General features: G+C 42.6%; 2 protein-coding genes across 2 annotated transcripts in view; both read right to left on the bottom strand.

The window, feature by feature from the left end:
• LOC113966214 (tyrosine 3-monooxygenase-like) overlaps positions 1-2131 on the bottom strand; it is a 30805-nt gene extending 28674 nt beyond the window's left edge. The window contains exons 1-2 of the mRNA XM_027680597.1: positions 1785-2131; positions 729-903 (exon numbers count right to left, since the gene is read on the bottom strand). Coding sequence (XP_027536398.1) covers positions 729-903; positions 1785-1982 — 373 coding nt within the window. The 5' untranslated portion in view covers positions 1983-2131. The remainder of the gene's footprint in view (positions 1-728; positions 904-1784) is intronic.
• Positions 2132-7516: 5385 nt separating this feature from the next.
• The window catches only part of PAH (phenylalanine hydroxylase), a 35765-nt gene continuing 16961 nt past the window's right edge, over positions 7517-26320 (bottom strand). Inside the window, exons 4-13 of the mRNA XM_027680470.1 lie at positions 22071-22159; positions 19873-19940; positions 16900-17096; positions 16389-16524; positions 15070-15139; positions 13383-13439; positions 12288-12383; positions 11845-11978; positions 8767-8882; positions 7517-8168 (exon numbers count right to left, since the gene is read on the bottom strand). Of these exons, the coding sequence (XP_027536271.1) occupies positions 8125-8168; positions 8767-8882; positions 11845-11978; positions 12288-12383; positions 13383-13439; positions 15070-15139; positions 16389-16524; positions 16900-17096; positions 19873-19940; positions 22071-22159 (1007 nt within the window). The 3' untranslated portion in view covers positions 7517-8124. The remainder of the gene's footprint in view (positions 8169-8766; positions 8883-11844; positions 11979-12287; positions 12384-13382; positions 13440-15069; positions 15140-16388; positions 16525-16899; positions 17097-19872; positions 19941-22070; positions 22160-26320) is intronic.

The raw sequence follows: 26320 nt of genomic DNA, 5'->3' as shown, positions 1-26320 counted from the left end.
TTTCATGTGCCTGGGAAAATGCCTGATGCTCTGTTACTACAGATATGGCAGCAGGTCTGTTCTCTTCAAGAAACTCATTCCTTGGTTCTCCCAACCTGACCAGTACCTTCTGGTACCTGGCCAGACTTTCTGTTGGCTCTTTCCCTTTTGCACTCTACAAGCCTCTCACAGCTTGTTGCATTTAGGTCTTTCCAGTGAAGAAACAATGTGCCTCCAGACAGTCCTACTGGACACAGACAGCAGTAACCAGGACACCATAAACAGGCATAAACTGATTTTATCAAAACCAATGCAATACACTGCAAGCAAATGAAACATTCAGACCCTTTGCTATGTCATTGCATCCCCATCAAGTGTATGTGTTTGTCTTGAAGGAATCAGTTCTCTGCACACAATCTCTGCAATCTCTCTGCACAATCCCTCAGTTCTCAGCACACAATCTTCCTGTGATCGAGGAGTTTCTGGTTTCTCCTCAGCTTTTTGATTGGCTGCTCTCTCCTTCTCATCTCCCTTTTCACTGGAACACTTTTCTCACCTCAGTTCCACCGGCTAGGATGAACTGCCTCTAATTCTGCACCAATGGGAATGGAAAATAGTCATGTAGTGACAAAAAATGAATGCACACTCACTTGCTTACCAGATAAATTAAATTACTATTATGAAGAGGAAGCTAAATCTAAACAACTTCATCTGAAAGAATGGCACTAACAGATGCATACATTTCTTACCTTTGTCTTCTCTGCTAGTTTTCACATCCTCTGCTACTCTCTTTAAGGAGGTGATAAGGATACTAACATTGGCACTGTGAACTTCACATTCAATGAAAATGTCAAGATCATCAGCAGACTTCTTGGGCTTTTTCACTCGTCGGGTTTCAAAATGATAGATCTGAGTTTCAAACATCTGCAAGAGCCAAATGTACATGTGATGAAGCTTCTCCAAATCCAGGTAAGTCTACATACATTTCTATGATGTCTTTAAAAGGTGACTAAAAGAGGTATTAACAAGAAGTACATGTTAAGCAAAGAAGTCCAATAATATCTGGTGTAGAAAGAGCTAAAATACAGGTAGGGCTAAAAATTAGACACTGTAGAGTTGGGTAGGGACAGATGGAGATGAAAGATCAGATACTGTTGACTGTAGAATTTTATCTGTGCTGAAATAACAAAGGAGTGGCTGGGTAACTCTTAAAACCCTGGCAGCATGAAAGCAGATCTATTGATGTATAATAACACCATAATCACTAAATAATGGTGAACTATTAAAAATAAGTAACAAATACAATACTTTTCTTTTGAGTTATTCAGTTTCCCAAATGAGAGTGAGCACCTGGCAGGGGTACTTCAGCTGCCCAGACTACATAATGCCTATGTGGTTTACGGCTTTTGTATTCTTTGTATCTCCTGCCAAATATGCAGAGAAAATTCATTGGCTTCTAACATCCCCACAGTGCACCCCTCTGCTGGCCACCACAACTACTAGAAAGAAATAATAGACTGGTATGTCCTCTAAACCACCCTTACATAAAATGTTGATTCTTCTAAAGCACTGTGCCCAGATACTCCCTCCCTCCAGAGCACTCTCCCTCTTCACCCGTGAGACCAGAAAACTTCTCTTAGCAGCTGTAGCAAAAGCAGGACAATGAGAAAAGGGGGAAGGCAGGACAAGGCATAAGTCAGGCAGGAAGCAGAAGGGTGAGAGAGGGAGAGATGCAGAGTGGGAGACATGAAAGCAATAGAAGCAGGAGAGGGCTCAGTGAAGGAAGGGAATGATGAGGTCTGTACCTCAAAGACTTTGGCTGCCTTAGAGAGCTCAATCTTCCTCACATTGCAGAGAGTGAGGGTCAGGATGAGAGTAGCTCTGTCATCCTCCCTGTTGGAGCCCAGGCTGCCTTGGCTGTTCAATGACTCTATGCCACACATCTCCTTCTCCTTGATGGCCTCTTCTTTCAGGCCTGAAATGCCCACCAAGTCAGTCTTCATTGGGACATAGGGGAGTGGATTGTAACTGCCAGATGTTGAGTGGAAACTGCCTGAGGGTGTGAATGCTTCTCCCAGAGAAATAGCCTGGGGAATTGGTGGGACTGGAGATGCAGTGTCTGTGTGGGTGGTGAGATCAGAGCTGCCAGACAGCAGTGAGGCACCCTGGTTGCTACTGTGTTAGGTGTAGGGACATTTATGTTGGCCATGCCAGACACATCAAGGGAAACCGCCTGTGCAGGATGTGCGCAAGAGCACAGGATAACCCTCCTCCCCTGGGTAGCTTCAAAGAGCAGTCCTCCCTCTCTGACTGAAAGTGTCTGCAAGCTGTTCAACCCCGGACATGGGCTTCTTTGTGGAGAGGCAATTAGCCTGAGCTCCATTTACATCTCCCAGTCTGGACTGTCCTGCACAATGTATCTGAGATTGTCCTTCCACCCCACTCTCTCTTACCTCACCGGAACCCTGTCTGCATGGTCCATACCTCCAGTGAAATAATGGGCTCTTACCCCAAACCCTAGTGCAATTGAAGTGTTGTCACCTCTGTGCTGACACAATTGTGGAAGTGACAGAGACCTCAGCCAGTCAGAGTTCATTGCCTACTTATGAGCTTTTCTTGCCCTCAGGATATGAACTTTTTCTACCCTAGCCCTACAAGAGATAAGTGCTGCCTCCAGGCTAGGTAGCCCTGTTGGAACTTGTTTCTGTCATGACTTTACCTCCAGGGAAACTCCAGGGGGATTCAGCTCTGCTCCCGACAGGGCATGTCTTCCCTTCCCTAACACTTGACATCAACAAACCTGTTTCTGGATATGAGTACCCATATCTTCATACTACAAGTTACAGTGTGCCAGACCTCCTGTGAAAATCACCTTGCAGGTCCAGAGATAAGACCACACCTCTGTCCTCCCTTTGAGATGCAGTCATGTTTTATGTGCTCCCTAGTTTATCCTTGTTCAACCTCCCAAGTGCTATAGTGCTCTTGCCTCCTCCCTGGCCGAGGAAGATAAAGAGTATAACAAAATTTTCTTCTCCAGGGACCATGACAACACCATGTTTCCCCTTGACCCAAGACAGAGCACTGGGAAGGTCTTGATTTCCCCATCTATTGCCCAGCTGACAGGCAAACCCAAGGTGAAATTTGCAGCACTGTGCCCAGGAGGCACATCTCATTGTCCTGAGGAACACCCTTGGGCACTCTGGCTTTTCCAGGGTGTGGTGAGTGCCAGCCTGGGAGGGATTTGAAAGGCAGCTGCAAACTGAATGAGTTGGGCAGGGAAGAACTGGGCTTTAAGGGGGAAAAAGTTTCTTCCCACTCCCATGTTCCCCCAGCAGTGGTGGCAAGGCTGGGCACAGGAGAAGAAACTGAGTTGAGTCTGATTATCTGAGTTGAAACTGGGCCTTCCCCGTGAAGAATGGGTACACGCATCCCACATCCAGATCACAGGCATGGCACAAACAGCAAATGGCACAGGGTCTTCTATTCCAGCTCCATGTGGACATGTAGGCAAAAGCCTGTGTTTAAGGCACTGGCCACAAATACTGTTAGAGCAGGGACATCAGGCTCCTGTGGCTGTCTTTATGCTCCAGTGTCAGAGTCCCATGTCTGTACGTTTGCACAGCACTAATCAGGTTCTGTGTATAAATTGAGGTTTCTCTATGGAGGCAGACTGGACTCATCAGCCAGAGTGGCAGCTGGAGCAGCACAGCTTATGACACAGCTTTGTATCCCCCTGCAGAAGTAGGACAGAGAGGCCCGGCTCTCTGGGTGGTGAAAAGTCCTTGCCCAACCAGTGGACATCCCAATAACACCTCAAATCTGTGCCTTGAACAGGTCTAGGAAGACCTCACCAGCGATGTAACTCAGCTTACCAGAGTTCATTTGTGTGCTGGTTTAAAAGTTAACCAGCAAGGGAAAATGAACTCAATTCAAAAGAGAGATTTATAAGTCAGAATAACAATTTATTAAAATAATACAATAAGTACAATTATACAGACAGACAATTGGTTTTAACCCACAAAACCCAAATGTATAACCCAGCACCCTGGGGTATGAACAAAAGTGGTGTACCTTGGCTCACCCCCGAGTCCAAAGCAAAGGGAGAGGGGATAAACCTGCTGGTGGGAGAGCTGCTGCAGTCTGGTCAGAAGTGGTGATTGCAGTCCAGTCGAGGGTGGTGGTCCCAGTCTGGTTGAAGGCGGTGGTCTGCAGTCTAGTTGAAGGCAGTGGTCTGCAATCTTCCTCTGGATCCCACGAGAGGTGGCAAGGTTCTGAAACTCCCAGTTATATACTCTCCAGTTCAGGCGGGAGTGCTCAGTCCCTCCCTCAGAGTAGGGAATTCCATAAAAGGGCATGCGGATGCTCAGTCCCTCCTCCATAAAAGGGTATCAGAGCGGGGAATTCCATATAAGGGTATCAGAGCGGGGAATTCCATAGAAGGGTACAGGAACATCTTCCCACCTTGCAGGCCTCTACTGACAACAGTTTTTGGGAAATGGCATGGAGGCTATAGAATACACAGTTTTGGGTTACACCCATCCAGTGATGAATTGGTCCCAGCCGTTCTAACCAGGACAATTTGTCAGCATTCTTGGGGACCTCTAGGAGTGCAGGAGAAGAGGTCTCAGGCTGGATACTGAAGTTTAGAGGGCTATGCATGGACTGGAGTACAGTGTGTCATCCTTTCCCATGGGGACAGGCAGCTTCTCTTTGCAGAAGGTGAAACTCTCTCACCCCAAGAGTAGGCTCACCCTCACTCATGAACCCCTGAGTGGGTTCTTTAAAAGGCCATGTCTGATCAGCACAAATTACCTGTATGTTTTTCATCCGTTACCATTGCAGATATCTCCACCCTGTATGAGCAGAGTGCCACTCATTTGAGACAGATGCAGCATTAATATTTCTGTTTATTTAGATAAATTTACATGGTTACAGTTGATCATCTCTGACAACTGTCAGCATGGTTTGAAGCAGCAAAGAGACAGATTTAAAGAGAATGCACTACTGCAGAGTGCTCCTGTGCTTAATCCTTCTTTCAATAATTTCTACATTCTTTGGGGAATAAAGGGTCCCTTCTCCAAGCTGCTGTCAGATCTAGGCATCTTAAGACACCCAGAGGAGTTCACCTCCCTGTGTAATCTGTACCAACAAGATCCCCCTTCATCACAATCATTGACATTGGTCGAAGTCACTGTAAAGGAAAAAGGCCTCATGAAAGGGCTTCTTTGGTCACCTGAAACAGCTGGAGATGGGGACATCAAGAAATGTGATCATAGTGGAACAGAATAGAGGAAGTGTTACTTAAAAGATTAGCTTTGGATAGGTTAGTTAGAGTAATATTCAAAGATTTATGGAGTATACAAATATAGAGCAAGCTAGGCTTTGTTGTGCATTTCTAGGTAATTGCACACATTAAGAGAGGGTTTTTTTGTTTACATCATTTTCATGATCTTTCCAGATAAGTGGTAGTCAAACAGTGCAAGAGAGCCTTTTTTTGTGTTGGAGCACACCTCAGATGGGCATTCCCTCCTACCTGGGTATTTAATTCTGACTGACTTGTGTGGTTACTTTACAAGGGGGAATTACACTGGTCAGCTAATGCAAAAGGCATTTTCCTACACAGCTTTAATTTCCTTTAAGCATGGAAATAAGAAGTCACCCATTAAGGAGTACTATTTAAAGCACGTATGCACAAGTTAATTTGTTCTGTGAAAATCTGCTTTCTGTACATTTCCTCTGCTTTTTAAATACCAAACATTTAACTTTTTCTTATCTCTCGGTCTTGCTGAACAGCCATGTTATGCTGCTTTGGCTGGAGCTATTGATCATTTAAACTTGCATTAAGGGACACAGAAGCAGACGTGTCATCAATATTCTTTAACTATTCTACTTGCACATAAAAGAAAATCATGAATCCTGGGTTCTCAATATCACTATAGATCTACTGCTGCTATCACTCATAACAACAGCCAGAAGTAGAGAAGCTTGAAAAGTTGTCTGACGATTAGTTTGAAAGTCTTTACCTGTGGGATGAAATTGTCTCTTTGTGGCATACAATTACCTTATGGGTCCTATTATATTAAAAGAGAAAAATGTGGGCTACTTTCACACTGAAAATACATGTCAAGCAGGATTGAAAAATCTATACAGACATTGTCATGAGAAAAAAAAGGAATAAAAAAGATACAGAGATAAAAATGGTTACTTCAAAGCACCAAAATGATACTATTTTGCATAAGTGTATGTCAATTGAAAAGGGTTCCAGCTGGTATACTTAGACTGATATTATTACGCACCATAAATATAATGAAAACAGCTGTACTTTCTATCTTCCTAAAGGATGATGCTCACATTGAAGTTCTATTGATTTTCAAACTACAAATACAAAACTAGTACAACGGAAGGTATAAGACTCATGGACTTTCAAATCCCTCTCCATCCTTGAATCTTCTAACAGAAATGTGACCCTTGATTTGTGTTAGTGTCATGATGAAGAATTGTTTCAAGCAAAAAATACTGTTCAGTTCTGCTTTGCTCCATTCTGTTCCAACTTACAAGTGCTGATCTCCCTCCTTCAACCAGGGAGCTACAAGGACGCATTACACAATGTAGACCAGTTCAAGAAGTCTTTTAGCTGATTTGAGTGAAATTTATTGGATAAATGCAGAAATGGCTTCCTGAACAGCAAAGATCTTCTCTCTCCATGCTCAGCCATTGGGTTAAGCTGAAATCACCTTTGGTTCCATTTGCTGACTCAGCTGAGATGTACTCCAGGAAAAATAAAACCACTTTCACTAACAAAAGGGAGTTAAAAGCTCAAATGGGAGATTAAGATTCAAAAAGTTATCATGACTTAGGACCTGTCTTGAAAAATGACATTTGAGTTTGAATGCAGTCAGACTAGGAAACATGTAACCCAGGTTTTCCATGGCTTTGGTGGGGACTCTGGTGAAAGAACCACTTCTTCTCCATTTCCAGTGTGCTGATATCAGTGTGCTGGTACCCACCTTCTAGATTGTGAGTCTTACTGAATAAGGCAGTCTCAGAGAAGGACAGACACGGCAAAAGGTAACTTTCACAGTCAGCCTTCCACAGTGAGTAGCTGAGTATGTCTATTAAGAGAGATCTCTCCTTTCCATAAAATTACTGTTCCTGAATCAGCTATGAATTCATGATGTTACACAACATTACAGCCAGCACAGCTCTGAGACTGGACTAGTAATGAAGCCCTGTTAGAACATCTGCATGGTTTCTTCCTTGCACAGAACTGACCTCACATCCAACTGCAAAAAGCCGCAAAGACTTGCCTTTAGGTAACTCCGCTCCGAAGGACCTTTTTTTGTGGATACTGTATTGAGGTACAGATTGTTCTGGATAAGCAGGTTCAGTGGCTTGCATAGGGATTTCACTCTGCAGACCAATGGCACATCACAGCATGCAGTATTCTTGACTTGCACGGATCTTTTGAGATCGGTTCTTGTGTAAATACAGTATATTTATACTAGCTGATAAATCTTTGTTAATGAGGCTGCACCACATTATCTTTTCTGCTAGCATCTGTGCTTTGGATCAATGGCAATACCATATTTTTAGGAAAAAAACCAATTCAGGATAGAGGTGTTTGTGTGTAGAAGTAAAAGTACAGAAGGCCAAGCAGAACATGTATGTGCCCTGAAAGGTATAGAGTTTGAGACTCCATAGGAACCTTGGACAAATGTGAGGAACTGAGGGGAGAGTGATTGTGAGAGAAAGCGAGGAGGATTAGTCTGTTCATGACTGACATCCTGACCCTGGTCCCAGAGTGGTAATGCAATCTCACAGGTGCAGCAGACTATAGATCTGCATGGTGAAGATCTCCTTCGGCTAATCTTTGGAACAAGACATATGGAGGCTTTCCCCAGATTCCCAGAAATAAGGTAATTTTAAGGCATTAGTGAGAAAAAATGGATTAGTGTCTGAAGGCCAAAAAAGTAAAGGGTCACCTGCAGATGCCTATTTCTCTGCTAATCTATAATAATTAAGATATATAACATAAGCATTCATGCATTACACTGGAATATAACAGACTGAGGCTAGATGAAGACTGACATTTGCACATGGCAGCTTCTAGCCAGTAGCCAGTAATTAGCAAGTTACAACAAATCTTCATTTTATCTTCTGGAGAGCATTGCAAAGGATTCCAATCTCACCTGCAACAGAGATAATCAGAGTAGTTAATTCTAGAGCTAGCACATTTCTAACACTCCTGCATATTTTTTACCCCTCTATCCATTCCGTAAAAGAACAAGGTGAGTAAAGTAGTGCTGGATTGGACACATTTATTGCTGGAGTAAGGTCTGCAGAGTCAGCCCTTTGCCTTCATCAGCCATAAAAGGCTGGCTCACAGTATCAGAGGTGCTGGATCTTGGCAGGTTGGCCAATGTGAGGGGGGAAATGTATCAGGAAAAAGGCTAGAATGGTAAAAGGAAATGTGATTAAAGCCCAGCTTCTCCTTCTCTTCTTTACTGAAAACAGCTGGAGCCACACATCAGAATTCATCTCAAGGCCATCTGACCTTTCCTAACACCTCCACTAAAACTGGGTATTTCAGATTAAAGAAGCTACAGTCAAGTGGAAATGCTTGTTAAGTTTGTCTATAATTATTTTTTGCATGAGAAAGGAGATGCGTGCTGCTTTATCTTGGTCAGACTCAGAACATTAAATAAAACCAGACAAAATCTGCTTTGTGGTTCCTATTTCTGACCCAAATTTGGAAGAATTCAAGGTAACAAATCTGTAATTGCTTACTATTGATAGTGTCAGCTAAGTTCTTCAGCTGCTTTGCGTTGTCCAAGACTTCAATCCTCTGGGTGTAGGGATTATACCGAACAGAGAAAGGACGAGGGATCGTTTGAGCAAATTTCCTGAGAAAAAATACGTTAACAAATATAAAGTTGAAAACCTATTTTTTTCACTAACTCGCTCTTTTCTTGGTGTGTGAATTTGTTGATCAGGGGGATAAGAAATCCCATCAGAGAAAATAACTGAAATTCCTGCTGAGTGCTCTGAGACCTTCAGCATTCTGCAACACACTTGAATCTGCATTTGTCCTTACCACCTTTAGTTTTTCCTGAACAGGACTAATTAAGTTATTGGCATGGCAACACTGCTCCTGGTACAGGCCAACTATGTAGCACTGGGATCTGCCAAACTTTAAAACCTCATTTTCCTTCCAGTGATGCAAAATATAGAGATTCTGATCCAAGTCTGCAGTTTCTGGGAAAATAAGGTCAAGTGCCTATGCCATCCTGGCATACCAAGGAGCAAGCAGAGAGCTAACTTCTGGCATGGTTGGTAGAAGTTTCCAGGTAATTTCAAAGATAGGAGATAGTCAATGGAGTGAAGCAGCATTCTTTCCACCCCTTATTTGCAGTGTTCTCTTTTGCAAAATAGTTAATCCATGGCAGAAGCACTAAGGTCTTGGTATCTTGGGAAAATATTAATTTGCATAACCACAGAACTGTGGAAAGAAGGATTCTGAATGGAATGAGACAGTCAGAGCTATTGTTCCAGGCTCCTTTTAGACCCCAGCAGGATACTGGCTTATATATCTGCTTTGGATTACTGAAGTTATTGCTGAAAGAGGAAGGATAGCACGCAGGAGTTGATTATGAAGCCGCACTATACAGACTGTGACTCAGCATGGTAAATCTCAAATGCCCAGAACACTGGAATATGCTGCATGGCCCCACAATGTTTCTTCAGTTTAGACCTAATTATTATCAGATAAGGGCACTGTCTCAAACAGAATTCAGTGCAAGCAGGCCACAAGGCAAGATAGTGAAAAAATCCTATGTTGACTATGATGAATTTAGTGGCATCAGTCTAGTTTTTCTAAGAGGGGAGATCACATTAGAAGATGATCTTCCTAAATTTCAGCTGAAGGTAAGATCCTAATCAGAAGACGAATGCCATAAACTGAAAAGTTTTAGGTCAATCTCAGGATAATTTTTCAGGAATGTTTTCTATTACACATAAACAACATGTCCAGGTGCAAGCCACTGACACAGATGCTCGACCAACACCCAGGCCTCTATTTCAATTTAAACACTTTTTCAATTTGGTCCTTGAAACAAATAAAAGAAGCTCCAGGATATTTTTTACTAAGTAAGGCAGCATCTTCCTCAAGGAACTTCCTACTCAGTTAGAGTAGATAGAGGTAGATAGAAACAGAGAAGATAGAAACTACGTGCAGGATGCTAGTAACATAGATCAGAAGAGAAGGACAGCTTTCTCAGACGTTATCCCAGAGAAAAGGGCAAAAGGAGAAGCTGCAGGCCTATGATGACTAAAGAAGCAGCAGGGGAGGTAGCTAGGAAGACCTTGGAGCTGAAGAGTCTGGGGTAGCAGAATGCGTTTATCTATGAATGGTAGAGAGAAAGATAAGAAACTGCAGGTCTGGGACAAGTCCTTGTGTGGCATCTCCGAATGAAAAATTTGTTGAGTGTGAACCAAGGCTAACCCCCCAGTGGCTTGACTAACATCCAGAAATATGGTGTGTTTTTTAACAGGAATAGAAATACTGTTGTGAGGTGAAATCCAAGCTGAACTCCAAACACAGTCTGAGCCATTCTTGTTTCAAGAACCAGAACTGAACCTGGACCACTATTTCAAAATCTTATTGAACTGGAACTGAATCTGTATTTGAGTCACAGATGACTGAAAGATTTACTATGTAGCCTTGTAGTCTTGTAAACACACTGCTGGTAACAAGCTGGAGGCTTTGTATTAAGCTAACCACACAGGCCTCAGGATTGGGGATATTAGACTTGCTTGAAGTTTTGTTTATCTGTAATAACAATTGTCTAATGACCATGTAGCTATTACCTAATTTGTTTTAGTTTTGCTGAATTCTGAATAATTGTGAGCTGTAATGCCTACTGCTAATAATTTTTATATAGGCAGAAATAACAAATAGTTATACTGTATATAGTGAACTAAGTCTGACCCTAAAGTAATGATGCAGCATAAAAGAGAATCAGCATGGGCTGATAAGAGGCATTAAAGGCTCAAGCATGATGCTGCTGGTCCCTGGGCTATCAACAACTCCCACTTGTCAATTATTCACAGTGAAGCAAACTTAGGAGTGGAGAAAAAGCAGTTTAGAGGAAACCAAGGGGATAAAGACAAAAATATTTAGCATAAATAGTAAATTCAGAAGTAACACAGATTTGCAAGCCAATGTAGGAAAAGCAAGAGATAAAGCATGTTAGAAAACATAAAAATGGTCCTTAGGGTTGAGGAAGAAGAAAAGAAGCACAGATACTGCCCATCTCCTCACAAAAGAGAGGGGAACTCCATTCATTAACATCACAGTCCTACTCTGAAGACCTCAAGGTGCTTGTTACTTGACAATGCTACCCCCACCACAAGATTGAAACTGTTGACTTAAGACACAACACAAAGTTTAAGGGTGAGCATAACCTCAGAGGTAAAGGAGTAGATGATAGGAGATTATTTCTTTTACAAGAACTGTTAACTCTAGTAATGTTAAAAGAACCTGTTTTGCATTAATTAGCCAGCTTTGACCCTAAGTATTAGTATCATTGCAATTGGACTGGTATTTTTTTTCGTTGCATTTTGGTTAGATGAGACTCTTAGTTACAATAAACACAAATTCTTGGCTTCCTGTATAAGGTATGTTCCCATGTTCATTTTTGCCCAAGATTCTGAAGATATCAACTGATTAGCCTCTTTAAGCTTTGCACCATCTTTTTCTAATGCCTCTCGAAACATTATTGTCAACCCAAGATCCATTATGGCAATGGGATGCACTGTATTTGCAATGGACAAGAAATGGGATCTTCTCTGGAATGACTGGCTTACCTTAGCTTTTCTTTTGCATCTTTAAAACTTTCAGCAACATAGTAGATAGGCTGGAACTCAGTAACAGGGTACTTCTGCACAGAAGTCTTCTCCAGGACTAGGGGCTGAATCTCAGGTTCACTTGATAAACAATACTGTGAACAAAAAGATAAGAAATTTATTTCTGTTTAAAAGTGTTTAAATGTGCTGTGAAAGAAATATAGACCCACTGAATGCCATCCCACCTCAGACAGGAAAGAGTTGCTTCTGTGGTATAGGAAAGAAACAGGTATGAGTTCCCTGTGTTTGCATACACCTACACACTTATCAGAACTCTTCAATAAAGTATGACATTTCATGCTATTTCTATGTACAAAATACGAAGCAAAAATAAAGATCTGAAGATATTTAGAAGAGAAATTTTAGTGAATATAAACATATTTGGAATGTTTTCTAGAACACACCTGAAGCTCCCCAAATGAAGACAGCAGCCCTGCACCATATGCCTTCAGTGAATCACCTTCCTTACACAGTCCAAACTCCACTGTAAACCAATAAACCTAGCAAGAAAATTAGACAGAAATTATGATTCCTTGATCAAAACCGATATGTCTAAATGAATACATTTGGAGTTTGAATTTCTATTTAAAATGTTGTCATGTGTCAAATTCAAATGTATAAATGCAACAAATGTCCCCTCAGACTGAAATTCTTCTCCTGGAAGGGGCACAGAGCTAGACTCCATGTGCCTGAGAATCAGTTCAGTTCCCTGACAAACACAGTTGTGTTTTACTGTGTTCATCTCTGTCAGCAGAGGCAATGAAATTAGAGCAATAAAGCTTTACTTTGGCTGGCCAACCCAGTAGAAGTTTCAACCTTAGTTTATAAAAGTTTGTGTCCTGCTTCACACAGAAGACATCTAACTGCAGCAACAAGAGGATGAACAGGTTGTTGGTGCAAGGAAGATGGTGTGTGGTCTAGTCTGACTCCTTGGTCTGTCATTTTGAAAGGATACCTGCCCTGGCTCAAAAGAACTACCTCATCTATCAGAAGCATCAAAGCTGTGCAATGCTTTGCCCAGGTGGGTTTGTACTGGTGACACTAATCTCACAGGAATACCCTTGTTTTTATTTGAAGTTTGCAACTCTGGCTCTCAGTAGTCTCAGAGTAGCATTCAGGTGAGTGACACTGACTGCAGAGGACATTACCTGCCTGGCAGAGTGGAAGGGAAGAGATGCTTGCAGTTAAAACAGCTACTGGAGCTGCCTCCTGAAATTTCCTGTGGGGATGTAGTAACATACCATCTTTTCTTGCCCAATGTGTTTGTGCTGGAGGAAATCTTGTCTGGGCTTCTGTGTTCAATCACAACTGTCACTTTGAATAAGGGGTGCCAAAGCTATTTTCCTTTAATGCAACTGTTTCAGGGTGGGGTTTTCCAATCATGGTCTTCACTCTGTTCTCATTCATCTCTATGGGAGTTCTATCAGTGACTTCAGTGGCAGCAGAATTAAGACAACACAGGGCGCTTTGGAAAACTGAACCCTCATTTATTAAATTACCGTAGCAAGTTTCTCGATGAAATCATCTGGAGCTCCCAGAGATGCCAGTCCAATTTCCTGTAACAATAAACCATTATTCTTCAAGCTGTTTATTGCAAACATTCTTCCTGTCCCATATTATGTAATTGCTCACATTTTAAATGTTACCATTGCTTACTACCACACACAAATGTTTACAGGACATGTTCCTATCATGCAAGATCAATTTTAAACCAGAAATCTCTCCAAAAATGAACAAAGGGTCTTGTCCAAATGTCATTTACAAGGCATGATCCTTTGTGCCTGGTACAAAGCCCATTGAGGTCAAATAACATTTTATTCTTGCTTTGACAGGCTTTTGATCAAATCTAAAATGCACATCTGAGAGGATGATAGGGACAAAAGGAGGTAAATCAATCACACCCACACACCTTATATATTCCTCTCTGTTTTGATGGGCCCTGATTAAAGAACTTTTCCTGGAGCCTTGAATGAGCTATTTTGTCTGAATGACAGGGCATGATTTGAAAGAGCTTATTCATACCTTGGGAAATAATGGAGACTTTTCCAGGAAGCATGTAATAGTCGGATCCAGAAGGCAGACACACAAGACTATATATGACCAGGTTCCTTTCTCTATTTTATATAATGAGGACTGCATAGTGCAAAATCAGAGGGCCTCCCACACACACTCCAAAGACATTGGAGCAACTGTCACCATGTCAAATCCTAGTAAGCCAAGGTATAATAGGACTTGTCTTGAAGGAAACCCCAGTTCTGGAAAAGGGCAGAACCTGTAGGCAATACTGAGAACTTAACTAACTAGATCAAAGCGACTTCTCTCTTCTGAGATGTTACATCAAGTCCATTTTCTCTTCCTTCCTGCCTTCCTTCCACTTTTCTGCCTTCTTGCATTCCTTTCTGTCTTCCTTCCTGCCTACCTTCCTTCCTTTCTGTCTCCCTCCTTCCCTCCCTCCTCCCTCCCTTCCTTCCTCTATGCTCCATCCTTCTTTTCTTTCTTTTTCTTTTTCTTTCTTTCTTTATTTCTTTCACTCTCTCTTTCCCCCTCTCTCTCTCTCTTTCTCTGTCTCTTTCTCTCTCTCTTTCACTTTCTCTGTGCCTTTCTGCCTTTCTATGTTTGTGTATTTTCATGTTTTCTGGAAAGACGCAGGCAAAAATTTACTCCATCAAGGTTTGGCTTCTTTTCCAGAGACGCTGACACTACCAAAAGAAAGCTCCTCTCCAGCCTTCTCCCATGCTTACAGTTGGGACAATTCCTCACTTTACTCAGCCTTCTATGTGGCTTCAACAGAAAACAAAACAAAACAAAGAAAAAATCCCCCCTTTCCCTAATATTTGAAGATCATGGTGGGATAATAATTCATCTGACTCAAGAGCTATTTTGCTCAAAAGTAACTCTCCTTTGCTCAGAGTAACTTTGCTCAGAAGGATCAACATTTGCAAAAAGGTTTTCAGAAGATGGCTTCACAAAGGGGTTGCCTGTAAAAAAACAACTCACACAAGACGATATTTGGAGTTGATGATTTCACCTAAGTCTCGAGCAATAAATAAATAATCTCAGCCACTCTTAAACAGTATGCTTAAAGGTGAATCCACACCACCCTTCACAGCTCTTGGATCATCCTCTGAATTACCTAGTCTCTCGTGTGTTCAATCATACAAATAGTATAACCACTGAGCAACTTACCTGGGAAAACTGAGCAAAATTGGGGTCAGCAAAAAGAGGTACATGTCCTAGCAGCTCGTGACAAATATCACTGCAGGAAAAGATGACATCTGAATTACTGTGATACAGGAAAAGTCCAGCCCTAGAGTCAGCGCATAGGCAAGAGCGTAGTGCATCTGCTCCTGCAAGAAAATATCACTCCCAGGAAAACATTTTGCTCTAAGATTATTCTCATGATGGAAATACTTGCAAACTCCAGGATTTTCAGTGCTTTTATCATCATACATCCCTCAGCAGAAGGATGATACACTATTTGCTTTTCCTTATGGAAGAAAACCATCCATTTAACTGCCCACCCAGCTCAAGAAAGCTCAGAAAGATATCACCCCACCAAAGAGAACATAGATGTTTCAGTCTCAAGGACAAGAAACCTTTTTAGATGGAGCTCAGGCAATTAAGACAACTCACCATAATGTCAACATGTACCTCAAGAGCTCAACTCCAGTCCCTGTTCAGGCCCACAGTCTCCCACTGAGAGGTGAAAGCTACATATGATGAAATAGGTGAAGCTGGCAGGTGGACTGGAAAATGTCTCATCTAGGGACTGTTAGATTTTTCAAATACAGAAAAGTGATTTGGTGAGATGGAAAAGGGAGAGGCATAAGATGCTCCCAAGAAGGCCAGGACTGTGGAAAACATTTCAGCCTGGCTTTGTGCAGGATGAGAACAGGGTGAGCAAAAGCAGGAAGTAAAATCAGAAGAATGAAACTAGAAAAAAGGAAGGGAGAAGTGGTTGTGGGAAGTAAGGAGAAAAGAAACAGTAAGGGAGGTGAGGAAGAATTGCAACAATATGAAGCAGAATGAGAAAACTGTTTTGAAAATGGAAAAGGACAATGGACAGGGACAGAGAGAAACATTCCAACGTAAAACTGAAAAAGTGATGGGTTCAATGGTCTGGGCTTCCCCTATCTTGCTGCCAGAACCTTGCTTGCAACATGTTGAGTCATTCCTGCACTAGATTTCACACCACTATTTGGGTGTTAATAGCTAAGCTAAATGTGTTAGTACACTGTTCTCTTGCGTCCCCGTCACCAGAGAAGCATGCCTTCAGTAGCAAAACCATCTCATTTGCCCCAGAAGAACTTGCAGAAGAGGATGAAAATTGTTAAAACGACTAGAAATGTTCTGGAAAAGTTTTCAGAAGAGAGTAGTCACTTGGCTGCTCTCCATTAGCTCTGTTCCCAGGAGTGCTCCCGATTCCCACATGGTTATTATCAGTTGAACTGACCCTGCTCTTAGTCTGCTGCAACTTTACACACTTTTCATGCCGAAGTACTTACGGCTCTGGTGTGTACATGGGTTTGGACGCATGGCGAATATACTGTGTAGAGTGGAATACTCGAAATGCCAGCCCAGCCAAGAAATCCCGAGAGGACAGTAAGCCTGCAACAGGACGCAGGCGAAATCCAGTGCAGCCTGAAGGGAAAAAAAATGGAATCTTAAAAACAGCTAATGTATTCAATTTATCCATATCCAGACTTCTCACAGTGGAAGAAGTTTGTTAATTGTTTCGAGGTTGGTTTTGTTTTTTTTTTCTCTCCCTATTTTAAACAGAGTTTAATTGTGAAAGAGCAGGGAATTTGTTACTCATGTATACCACCAGCACAGTATCTGAGCATCTATCCAACTGTACCCCTGGAAGCATTAGAGAGGGACCTGGGACACAGGTTAAGTCATACCATAGGGAGCCTATGGTAAAGCAGGGACTGTTTTTACATCTCTGGAAGCATCACCCCCATTGATAGCTGAGGCCTTTAATTTCATCTGGTTCTTTTAGGTCTTCAGACTTACTCTGCAAGAAGTTTGAAACATCTTCAAGCTGAGGAATATTGTCTTCCCGGTAGCCACAGTACTTCTCCAGCAGTGGGAACACATGGTTGTGTTCATAACAAGCATGAGTTGGATAGAGAGTCTTCAGCTCCCTGAATACGGTGCCCCACGTTTTCTTTTCTTCTTCCGTGTAGGTGACACGAGGAATAGGTTGGCCACTAGAAAGAAAATGGTACCCTCTGTAGCAGCAACACAGAAGATGTCATATGCCACCAGCACCACACTCTTTCTCCTTTTATACTTGCCATTTTCAAAGCAGTTTTCTTATTCTGCTTCATATTGCAGGTTTACTTGGGCTGACCAGGAGCTGCTGGTGCAGGGGGGAAGATGCCTTTGGTCTGATATTTAGATGCAAAAGGAGCCTCACTTGTCCCTAGGCACTGGCTGGAAAGGACTCTATTGACCTTGGCTGAGATATTGGCCATTAGACAGCTTCTTGCATTATTGTGTTAAAAATAAATCAGTGCTTATTTGTTTTATCAAGATGTTCTTCTTTTTTGCAGTCCTAGATATGAAGTAGCTGCTTTATTTCTTGCTCTAATGTGCATTATATTAATTGTTTTTGTAACAACAGGGAAACCATCAGCTTAATAAAACTGTTGGAGTGGCAGAGAAATTCTGATCTGTGCTTTATGCTGTAACAGATGCAGACTCCAGCCAATTTGACTTTTTATGATTGTAATGAGCAATTTTGAGTCAAATCCCATCCTCAGGCCTCCATGTGCTTAGCTCATGCTGAAGCTAACAGGAATGATACAATCACAAGCAATGCAGTCTGGCCTCCTGTGAATAGCCAATTCCTCAGCAATAATGTTAGGGCCATAGGTGACTCCAGCAGCTTTGAAAAATCAAAGGGTTTTAAGTAACTTAATAGGGTTAACATCACTGCTGGAATAATGCTGGAGTTTTCCAAGCCCCAGAGACCCATTGTTAAACTCTTGATGACACCCTACAGTCTCCTACTCCCTTGCTTTTTTTCTTGAGCCTCAGGGCAGCTCCTCTGGAGTACCATCATTTTCTGACTCTGTATCAGCCCTCCTTGATCTGTGGAGCTTTAAACATCCTGTTGAATTATGAGGATTTCTGGGGGATTGTTGTTCCTATAGCCCTCCTAAGTAATCCTCAAACACCTTCAAGGGCTATTTCAATTTCAATTAATTTCAATTAAAAAATTTTAGGATCAGTGGGGCTAGAGGCAAAGGAAGGCAGAGGGAAGAGGCAAGCTAAAAGCAAAGAAAAGAGAAGTCGGGGAAATTAGACATTCAACAAAAACAACGTGTAAATCTATCAGGAGAGGAGGCAAAGAGCAAAGGAAAAGTAGAGGCAAGCATTATAAAGAAAGAGGATAAAATAGGTACAAAAGAAGGGATACAGAAAAGAATGGAATTGAAGACGGTAAAAAGAGTACAAGACAAGCAACTGCTGACCCATCTCACCTTTGTAGCCGGGTAGCACCTTCACAAGCTAAGCACATTTGCCTTTTCATATACTTCACATGAAGCCTAAAAACTTTGGTTGTGCCTCTCCTCCTGCCTGCTTCTCTGTATCTCTGCCCCCCTGTGCTGGAGACAACCTCTGACCTCTCCTCCCCACTGCAGACCCTAAAAGGTATCTTGTGGTGTAGCACCCAAGGCAAAGACATCACAGATCCATCTGTGCCTTCCTGAATTAACACACAAAGTCACAAAAACCACATTCATTCTTCCCATGAGTCCCAGAAGCCCAGACATGGGCTTTGACACCCTATTTACTGAAAGACTTAATTGGAAAGTCTGAGAACTTCACATAAAAGGTTCATTTGGGACTTAAGTCCAGGTCTATACAGGCTCTGTTTCCAAAGTAACTGAAGATCTGGATAACAGACTAAATATTAATAAGTTACATCTTGGAACATACTGGTTTAGTTCGAATCTTGGAGGGAGGGGTGGTTAACTTTTTTGCTTTATTTCAGTGTACAATTTGGTGAAAGCCTACAAACTGGAGAACAGAATTTGCTATCTACTGTGCAAGAAAGGTACATCTTTTGTGAGATATCTGTCAGCACACATTAGATCAATTCATATCTGGACACAATGTCTTATTCAAATTTCCTAGCTGGGAACTGAGGTTCTGACTTTTTTTACCTGATATCTTGTACTTTCCATCAATCACTTCAGTTTTGTCTCTCATTTTGTGATTGGATTATTAGCTCTTTTGTTTAGGGGCTATCTTTTCATCCTGTGCAAATTGGAGCCCTAAATGTAAAATATAAGTTATTTTTTTCTTTGCAATCACAATTTTTACCAGTCCCAGCAAGAATCAGGCCTAGTAATACTAATCTATATGTGTGAGTGGCTCTGGGAACAGAATTTTTTCTCCTCCAGATCTGATCACTGAAAGCAATCAACCAGGCCTGTTCTAACTGAATTTATCCTGTCCATTCATTTTTCTTGGGAAATGAGAGTCCAAATTGCTGACTGCAGCTGGATCAGACATGATAAAAGTAGGGTATCAGACACTGGATTAGCATCAGAACCATAAGTTATTCATTATTTTAATAGTGTATGCAGCTCCTGCTTTAATGTTAATGATAGGCACTCCTCTCCCAGCCCCAGTTTAATGGGGAGAATACCAAAAGCATCTTTATTCAATGCTCAGGTCTTTGTAGTAGCAACAGAGTCTGCTGCTCAATTAGACAACAAAGCCAGGGAAGAGGGGTGTTGAGAGGAAAGAAAGGAGGTGATGTTCTCTTCTGAACATGTGCCTGGAACAATTTACTTTTGTTTTGTCATGATTTGGGGATAAATGCATGAACAGTAAGATTTAAACACATGGCAGAGAAAAGCCAACACCAGGAGGATTCTTGTGGAAAAACAGGAATTGCCAGCAGGGTGAGCACCCTAGGAGAGGGCAAGAGATGTGGGTTTGCTTTTTGCCCATGCACTGGGTACTCACTGCCTGTAGTTGTAGGCAATATCTGCAAACTCCTTCCTCCGGGCCCGGTACACGGGATCTTTGAACCCCTGAAGAGAAACAGGGACGGTCAATCCATGTGTAAGTGCAAATGGTGAACAGCCTTCCTCCCACTGAGCACCCTCAGGCATGGCTGGTGTAGTCTGAGAAGTGCAGGAAGTGCAGTGGGAAAGCTGCCTCCGTTCTGCCAGGCTCTGCTCACAAATGGCACCACTCCTTCCCGGTCTGCAGAGCCACCAGAGCAGCCATTCAGTCACAGTCTTACAGCTCCTCTCGCCCCACAGGTGCTTTCATTTTCCCATTTCTGCTTGCTACAAAATAGGGAAACATGCTCCTTTACAGCAACAACAAGGTGCTCCCAGCAAGAGCAATACACAGAATTAACAGCACTCAGATAACCATGCTCTTCTGGTTTCTCTTGAAGCTTGTTGCTGTTCCTGGCACAGCTGGGCTGCTCCAGAGGAGCAGAATCAAAACACACTAGAAACATATTTATCAACTCAATCAGATTTTTAGGCAGATTGTCATCATGAACCACACTTAAAAGTGCTCATTTTCAAACTGCTAGAGGAACAGTAGGCACTTAGCAGGCCAAAAAGCCCTATTTGTACTTCAAATTCAATCATTCGAAGGGAATTAATGACTACAATGAATGTCTAATAGACCTTGTGGTTGGGAGCTTGACCTTTGCAACTAATTACCAATAAAACCAAGGATAAGAAATAAAACCTCTAAATCTTCATCTAGGATAACCATTCTCCTACCCCAGTGTGCCTGTTTTTTAGACTAAAAGTTCCTCAGTGCTAGGATTGCCTTCAGCACTTGGAGTATAGAAACATCCTCCCACACTAGGATGCACTTTCACAGGGCAAATGGGAATAGCTCACTGGGCACCATGGTCGTTCATAAATGTGTCTCTTAGTGGGGAACAGCACAACTGGACTGAGAGGCCATGAAACAACCAAGTACAGGGGACAGCTGAAGCAGAGTGTAAAACTCAGAGTGTGAATCAAAAAGAGGTAGCCAATGGCCAAGATTAACCTTTCATAGAGAGCACTGTTATTAAATACCATATATCACTTTAACTACTAAAAACACATGCTTCTTTAATTTCTCTCCTGCACTCTGTGGACTGTCACACCTATTTACCCCAGCAGCTGGCTTTCTTTTTTAAGGCACAAGTGCTCACCAACGAATTCTAGGAACTGGAGGAAAGATGCTTCGTTCCTTTTAATATATTTTTCTTTTTTCAAATACAGTCTTGGTCTATTCCCACATGACACACAAGGGGGCCATTGGCTCAGTGTACCTCCTTTCATTCTGCCTTTCATATGACCACACTGAACATCATGAATCATTGTACATGGTACATAACACATCTTGAATTAAGCAATAGGTAGTGAATGACTAATCACTCCATCTCAATTAAACTAATAGCAGCAATTTTTGTTGCGCTGCATGTAATTTATTTATAATCACTCTATCTCAATTAAACTAATAGCAGCAATTTCTGGTGCACTGCATGGAAGTCAGTGTGTTTTGACAATGAAAACAAGTTGTTGTTTGCTTGGAGAGGGAATAGAGACAGAAAATATTCTTGTATCTGAAAAAAACTGAAAAACCACAAAACAACTTTTTTTATCCACTAAGTCAATGAACAAAACTTTCTGACACTACCATTTAAACCACAAACTTTTTGAACCAAGAACCTTTTCTTTTGTTGTGTCTCCCTATACAAGTACCACATCAGATTTAACAACAAGACACTAAGCTAAATCATGTGTATGTAATCAAGGATGAAAAACCAGTCTTCCTATCTCTGGGCTATGATATGTTGCTTCTGAAATTTTTCTTGTTAGTGATACACAAAATGAGTCTGAAGTGACCACACCAGACCCATCTGGGAAAACTAGATGTACCCTTCCAGTGGCCCTGTGCTCTGATAATCATTGATGACTTTTAGGGTCTCCTGGTATTTGCTCAATTAAAGCAACCTTCTGTTTGATTTACTTCATAACCAGGGATTGGGTTGATTCTAACCCTAGAAATGTGGTGCCACCCTTGTCCTGTACCATGTGAGACTTAGTCTAACAGATCTGTACTAAAGCAGAGTAAATGTAAATGAGAGAAATATCTATCCCAATAACTAGAAAAAAAGCTTAAAAAAATAAAGCTCTTACAGGATGGTCAGCATCCAGTTCTGCTCCATAGCTTAGGATCTGATTGGCAAACCTGTCCAGCTCCTGGATGCTTCTTGGGAACCATGGCACTGCAAAACAAAAAAGAAATAGAGACTGGTATGCTTCTTTGTAATTGGATTGGGGCCATCTTCTGATCTTTCCATTTATTCACCATAAACTTAAAGAAATATATGCAAGGGGCTAAATTCTTTGGGCAGCAATCCCTTTTCCTTTAGTAGAAAGCAAGAACAAACTGTGCAAGTTGTCTTGAATTTGTGGCTGTTTTGCGCTGTTGGAAGAATATAGAATATCAAGAGTATCTAATCCTTGGTGCAGAGCTGGCTTGTAATGTTTATGATTTTCTGTTTATTACCTCTGGTCTTTTGGTCTGTCAAAATGTAGGAATTTTTCACAACAGCTAGAATTTTTCCCCCTTTCAAAGGAACAACAAGAAATCCCACAACAGGAGTACAGAATTATTTGACTCTCTAAAAATCTCTTTCTAAGACCTGCATGGTGACCTCTCTTGAACAAGGATTCTGAAATAAAATGATAAATGGCACTGTAATACTCCAAATCAGCACTGTATTACTACAATATACAATAATGCATTCACTTGATTAACAATGTTGGTCTGTCTTCTATTGCCTTGTAACTCATACACTATACATGCTGGCACAGTCAGCATGTGAAAAGGGACCACATTGACTACACAGCATGTAATGTCCATGGGACCCTCCACTTAAATAAGAACATAAGGTGAAGGACAAAGAAGAATCATAGGGATTTCCAGATGTGGCATGCTGAGACAGAGAAAAGAGGAAGCTAAATGTTTTCATGGCAATTGCAACACCAAGAGGTTCTTTGCACCTCTTAGGTACATAGAGCAGTCATCCCAAGTCCAACCTCTTTCCCAGAGCCAGGAGTGCATTCACCCAGTGGTCCAGGCAATCTCCTGACACATATCCCCTTGAGAGAAAGAAGTCCATCATGTGTGCAGTGGCTCTACCAGGCTGCAGCCCTCTCTTCCTTCTCCTCCAAGATGATCCAGTTGCATATCAACTGCCCCACCACTGGGCCTGGCCACCCCATCCCTCTGCAACGCTAAGACAGGAGAGCTCAGTGGAGGGAGCACAGTAACTGCGGGCCCTTGCCCAGTCATTGCTTTGGGAAGTGCATCAGTAATATCACTACTAGGTAGCACTGGCGACTGGGCATATCTTGGCAGCTGCCAGCTCTGCTGTGTTCAGCTTGCTTGGGTTTCCCTTCTGTTGCCTCATTCTTACATTTTTGGGCCTCTGATCCGAGCAGCCTGCATCTTTCCCCTTTCCTTCTGTCCAAGTCAGAGTCAGTTGTCAAGCCTGAATTTAATAGACTGTGATGAACTTCTCACAAATACAATTAGTTGTTCTTTGAGCCCAAATACACATCTGTCTCCAGGAAACTCTGCATCATTTAGGTCTATCATTTCTTTACATGTGATATGAAAAATTACTACCTTTTTTTTTTTAAACTTGATTATTTCATGTGTTGTTAATTAGATCCTGCATATAAACATCATTTGTTGTCATTCACCTTTTCCAGGACACCTAGGAATTTATATCTCTCTATTAGATCCTCCATCTACTCTCCATTTTCCTGGCTTTTCCTGTGTATTTTGGGCACAGAAACCATGGGCTATCTCATGCACTCTCATCACTTCCCTCTGCACCATTTCCAGTTCTACTTTTTCTGTGGAAAGGGCACAAGACCTCCATCTGAGGATGTACTCCATGCTCAGGCCATGGAATCATGTCCCACATGCTCCCCACACTGAGTACAAGTCAGCAACACATATTTAAAGCCTAACATGACCCAAAGATCCTCTGATCCAAGATGAGGGGCAGACTCTATCAATAAAATTTTTGCAATTAATTTAGTGACTTTCTTGCACAAATAGGCATTGCTTGTTCAGCCAGCGCTTGGAAAACAGCTCATCCCCTTCTGTGGCTCTTTGCTTAGCTGAGAGCACTGCTACTCAGCCATACCTCCCCAACTTATTTGGTATGTTGTGCCAAGTGAACCTGATCCCCAGCCAGCTGCTGCTGAATCAGTTCCCTGCAGTGACTTACTGATGGGGCTCATCTCAGACCTGACGGATCACCTACGGGATAAGAGGATCTCTCTGTCTCCAGGACTATTCAGCCGTGCTTTCTGCTGGGCCCAACAGTATGGAGGGCACTTGTGGCACTGGGTTTCTACAAGTCACCTGCACAGAGGCGCCGGAGCAGCAACAGCATTTACAGGTCACACTTTGGCTCAGCCCCATGCAGAGTGCCCACTGCCCCTGACCTACTGTCCCAGGGCCAGCCCGGCTCCATGAGCACTCCCACCTGGGAGCCTTCAGATTTGTTTCAGGCAGGCCACGCAAAACAGGCAGCTGGAGGCTGCTGGCCAGGAAGATCCCGGGCTGCCTGAGCTTCCCGGGCTACCTGAGCTTCCCAGGCTACCTGAGCTTCCCAGGCTGCAGAGACCCGTCACGGTGCTCAGCGGTGCTCCAGCTGTGCTTTCCCCTCTCCCGCTCAGCAGAAGTGGGATTTGATCCACTCTCTCCAAGATGCACCCTTCTGCTTTACCCTCAAAACCAGACCTGAACAAGTCACTAGATGGCAGCAGCAGACTCAGGAAGATCTTCCCCACATACGTTTCTTTGCTGCTGGATGTACGGCTAGTTCTCTTGGTTGCTCCAGAAATACTCTCTCGCCTTGTTGTTAGAAACTTTCCTGCACCTCCAACCCCTTGAGTTAAACCAGTCGGACGGGGGAGTAGAAAAAGGTGTGTTTGATCCCTAGTGAGGGGTCACTACTTACACCACGCGTAGGGTGAGCACAGGCAGCCATCCTGATCCTGTTTTTTATGTGGGTTTATCTCCTGGCTCTATCCCTGAGCTTTGTGTGATGGTGGGGAACTCAATCCACTGTGCTTCAGACTCCCCACTATCAGCTTGGGCTGAGGCACACTGGTAAATGTTTTTAGATTAGGCACTGGGAAAAAAGCTACCTGGCACTTCCACAGCAAAGGATTTGTCAGTGTTAGAGTGCATAACCACTCTTCTCAGGGACACACCATGAACTGAAGGGTCCAGGCTGTGTAGACAAATTGGTGGGGGCTGAAGTCTGCGGTGGATTTTGGCAGTGATGTCTGCAGGGTTTCGCTGGCCTCAATCAGAAAGGTCTCAGGGGTAGGATTTGAATCATTGAAACTTCAAGTGATAAAATGGACATAAAATAGTGGTTTACTTTCATTAAATACACTTTTTTCACAAGATTGCCAAAGTACATCATGCGGAGCTTACAATAAACTACAAAAAACTAGTCAGTTTGATGTGGTATCAGTTCCGGGTGTGGAGATGGGTGACTTGTTTTTCACCTACACAAGAGCAACACCTTATTTTCCTGTCATGCAGCTCTGCAGGGCAGAAATCTACTGATCTTGTCTACCCAAACACCAGCAGTAGCTAAAAGAAAGCAGCTCTGAGCTTGCAGAGCTGGCTGAAAGTGGCAGATTGTGAAAGGGAAATCCCAAGGATGTTTAGTGCTATAAGCACCAGCATAACTGATGTTAAGTTGGGTCCTGGAAAGTCCTGAGCCTTCTCAGCTCTTATGGAAATCAAAGATTCTGAGCACAGATCCTGGGCAAACACAGCATCAAGTCCGTACAGCCCTTGCATCAGGGACCAGGATGCAAAAGAGCTACCGGGTCTTCTGCCTAGCTGTGGAGTGCCAGGAGACTGTCCCCAGCCCTCCCAGAAACTATTTAAAAGATCAAATCAAATTACCCCCTAGCTGATTCTATCCCATATTTTGTTTGCAACATCCTCCTCCAGCCCGTTTGCCAGACTCACTGTCTGTCTGCACAGCGATTAATGAATTGCCAGGGCAAGCTGTTGCAACACTGGGTCTCTGTGAAGGTCTGAGGAGCAAACGTGGGTTGATCAGTAATAAATATTGATTTGTCTGTAAGTGAAACAGCAGCATTTATGGGACCATGCTGGACACCCAAGTGGTGACCAAATTACCGTGGGGTCAAATGCTTAGCAGAATGCTAATAAGCCATTTATATGAGAGGCAGCAAAGCAGGGGCAGAGAAGACTTCTGCAGAACTCCTCCATTTGGACCATTGTGAGGAGGGTCAAAGACAGGTCTATGCAATTTATAGCAGTTCAAGGCCCAGGTTTAGCCCATTTTTAAACAGTCTCAAATGCTTTAGCC

This window comes from Neopelma chrysocephalum, unplaced genomic scaffold (genome assembly GCF_003984885.1).
Source record: "Neopelma chrysocephalum unplaced genomic scaffold, ASM398488v2 Primary Assembly neopelma1_59, whole genome shotgun sequence".
Classification (NCBI taxonomy): Eukaryota; Metazoa; Chordata; class Aves; order Passeriformes; family Pipridae; genus Neopelma; species Neopelma chrysocephalum.
This window is presented reverse-complemented; position numbering and strand designations above follow the sequence as displayed.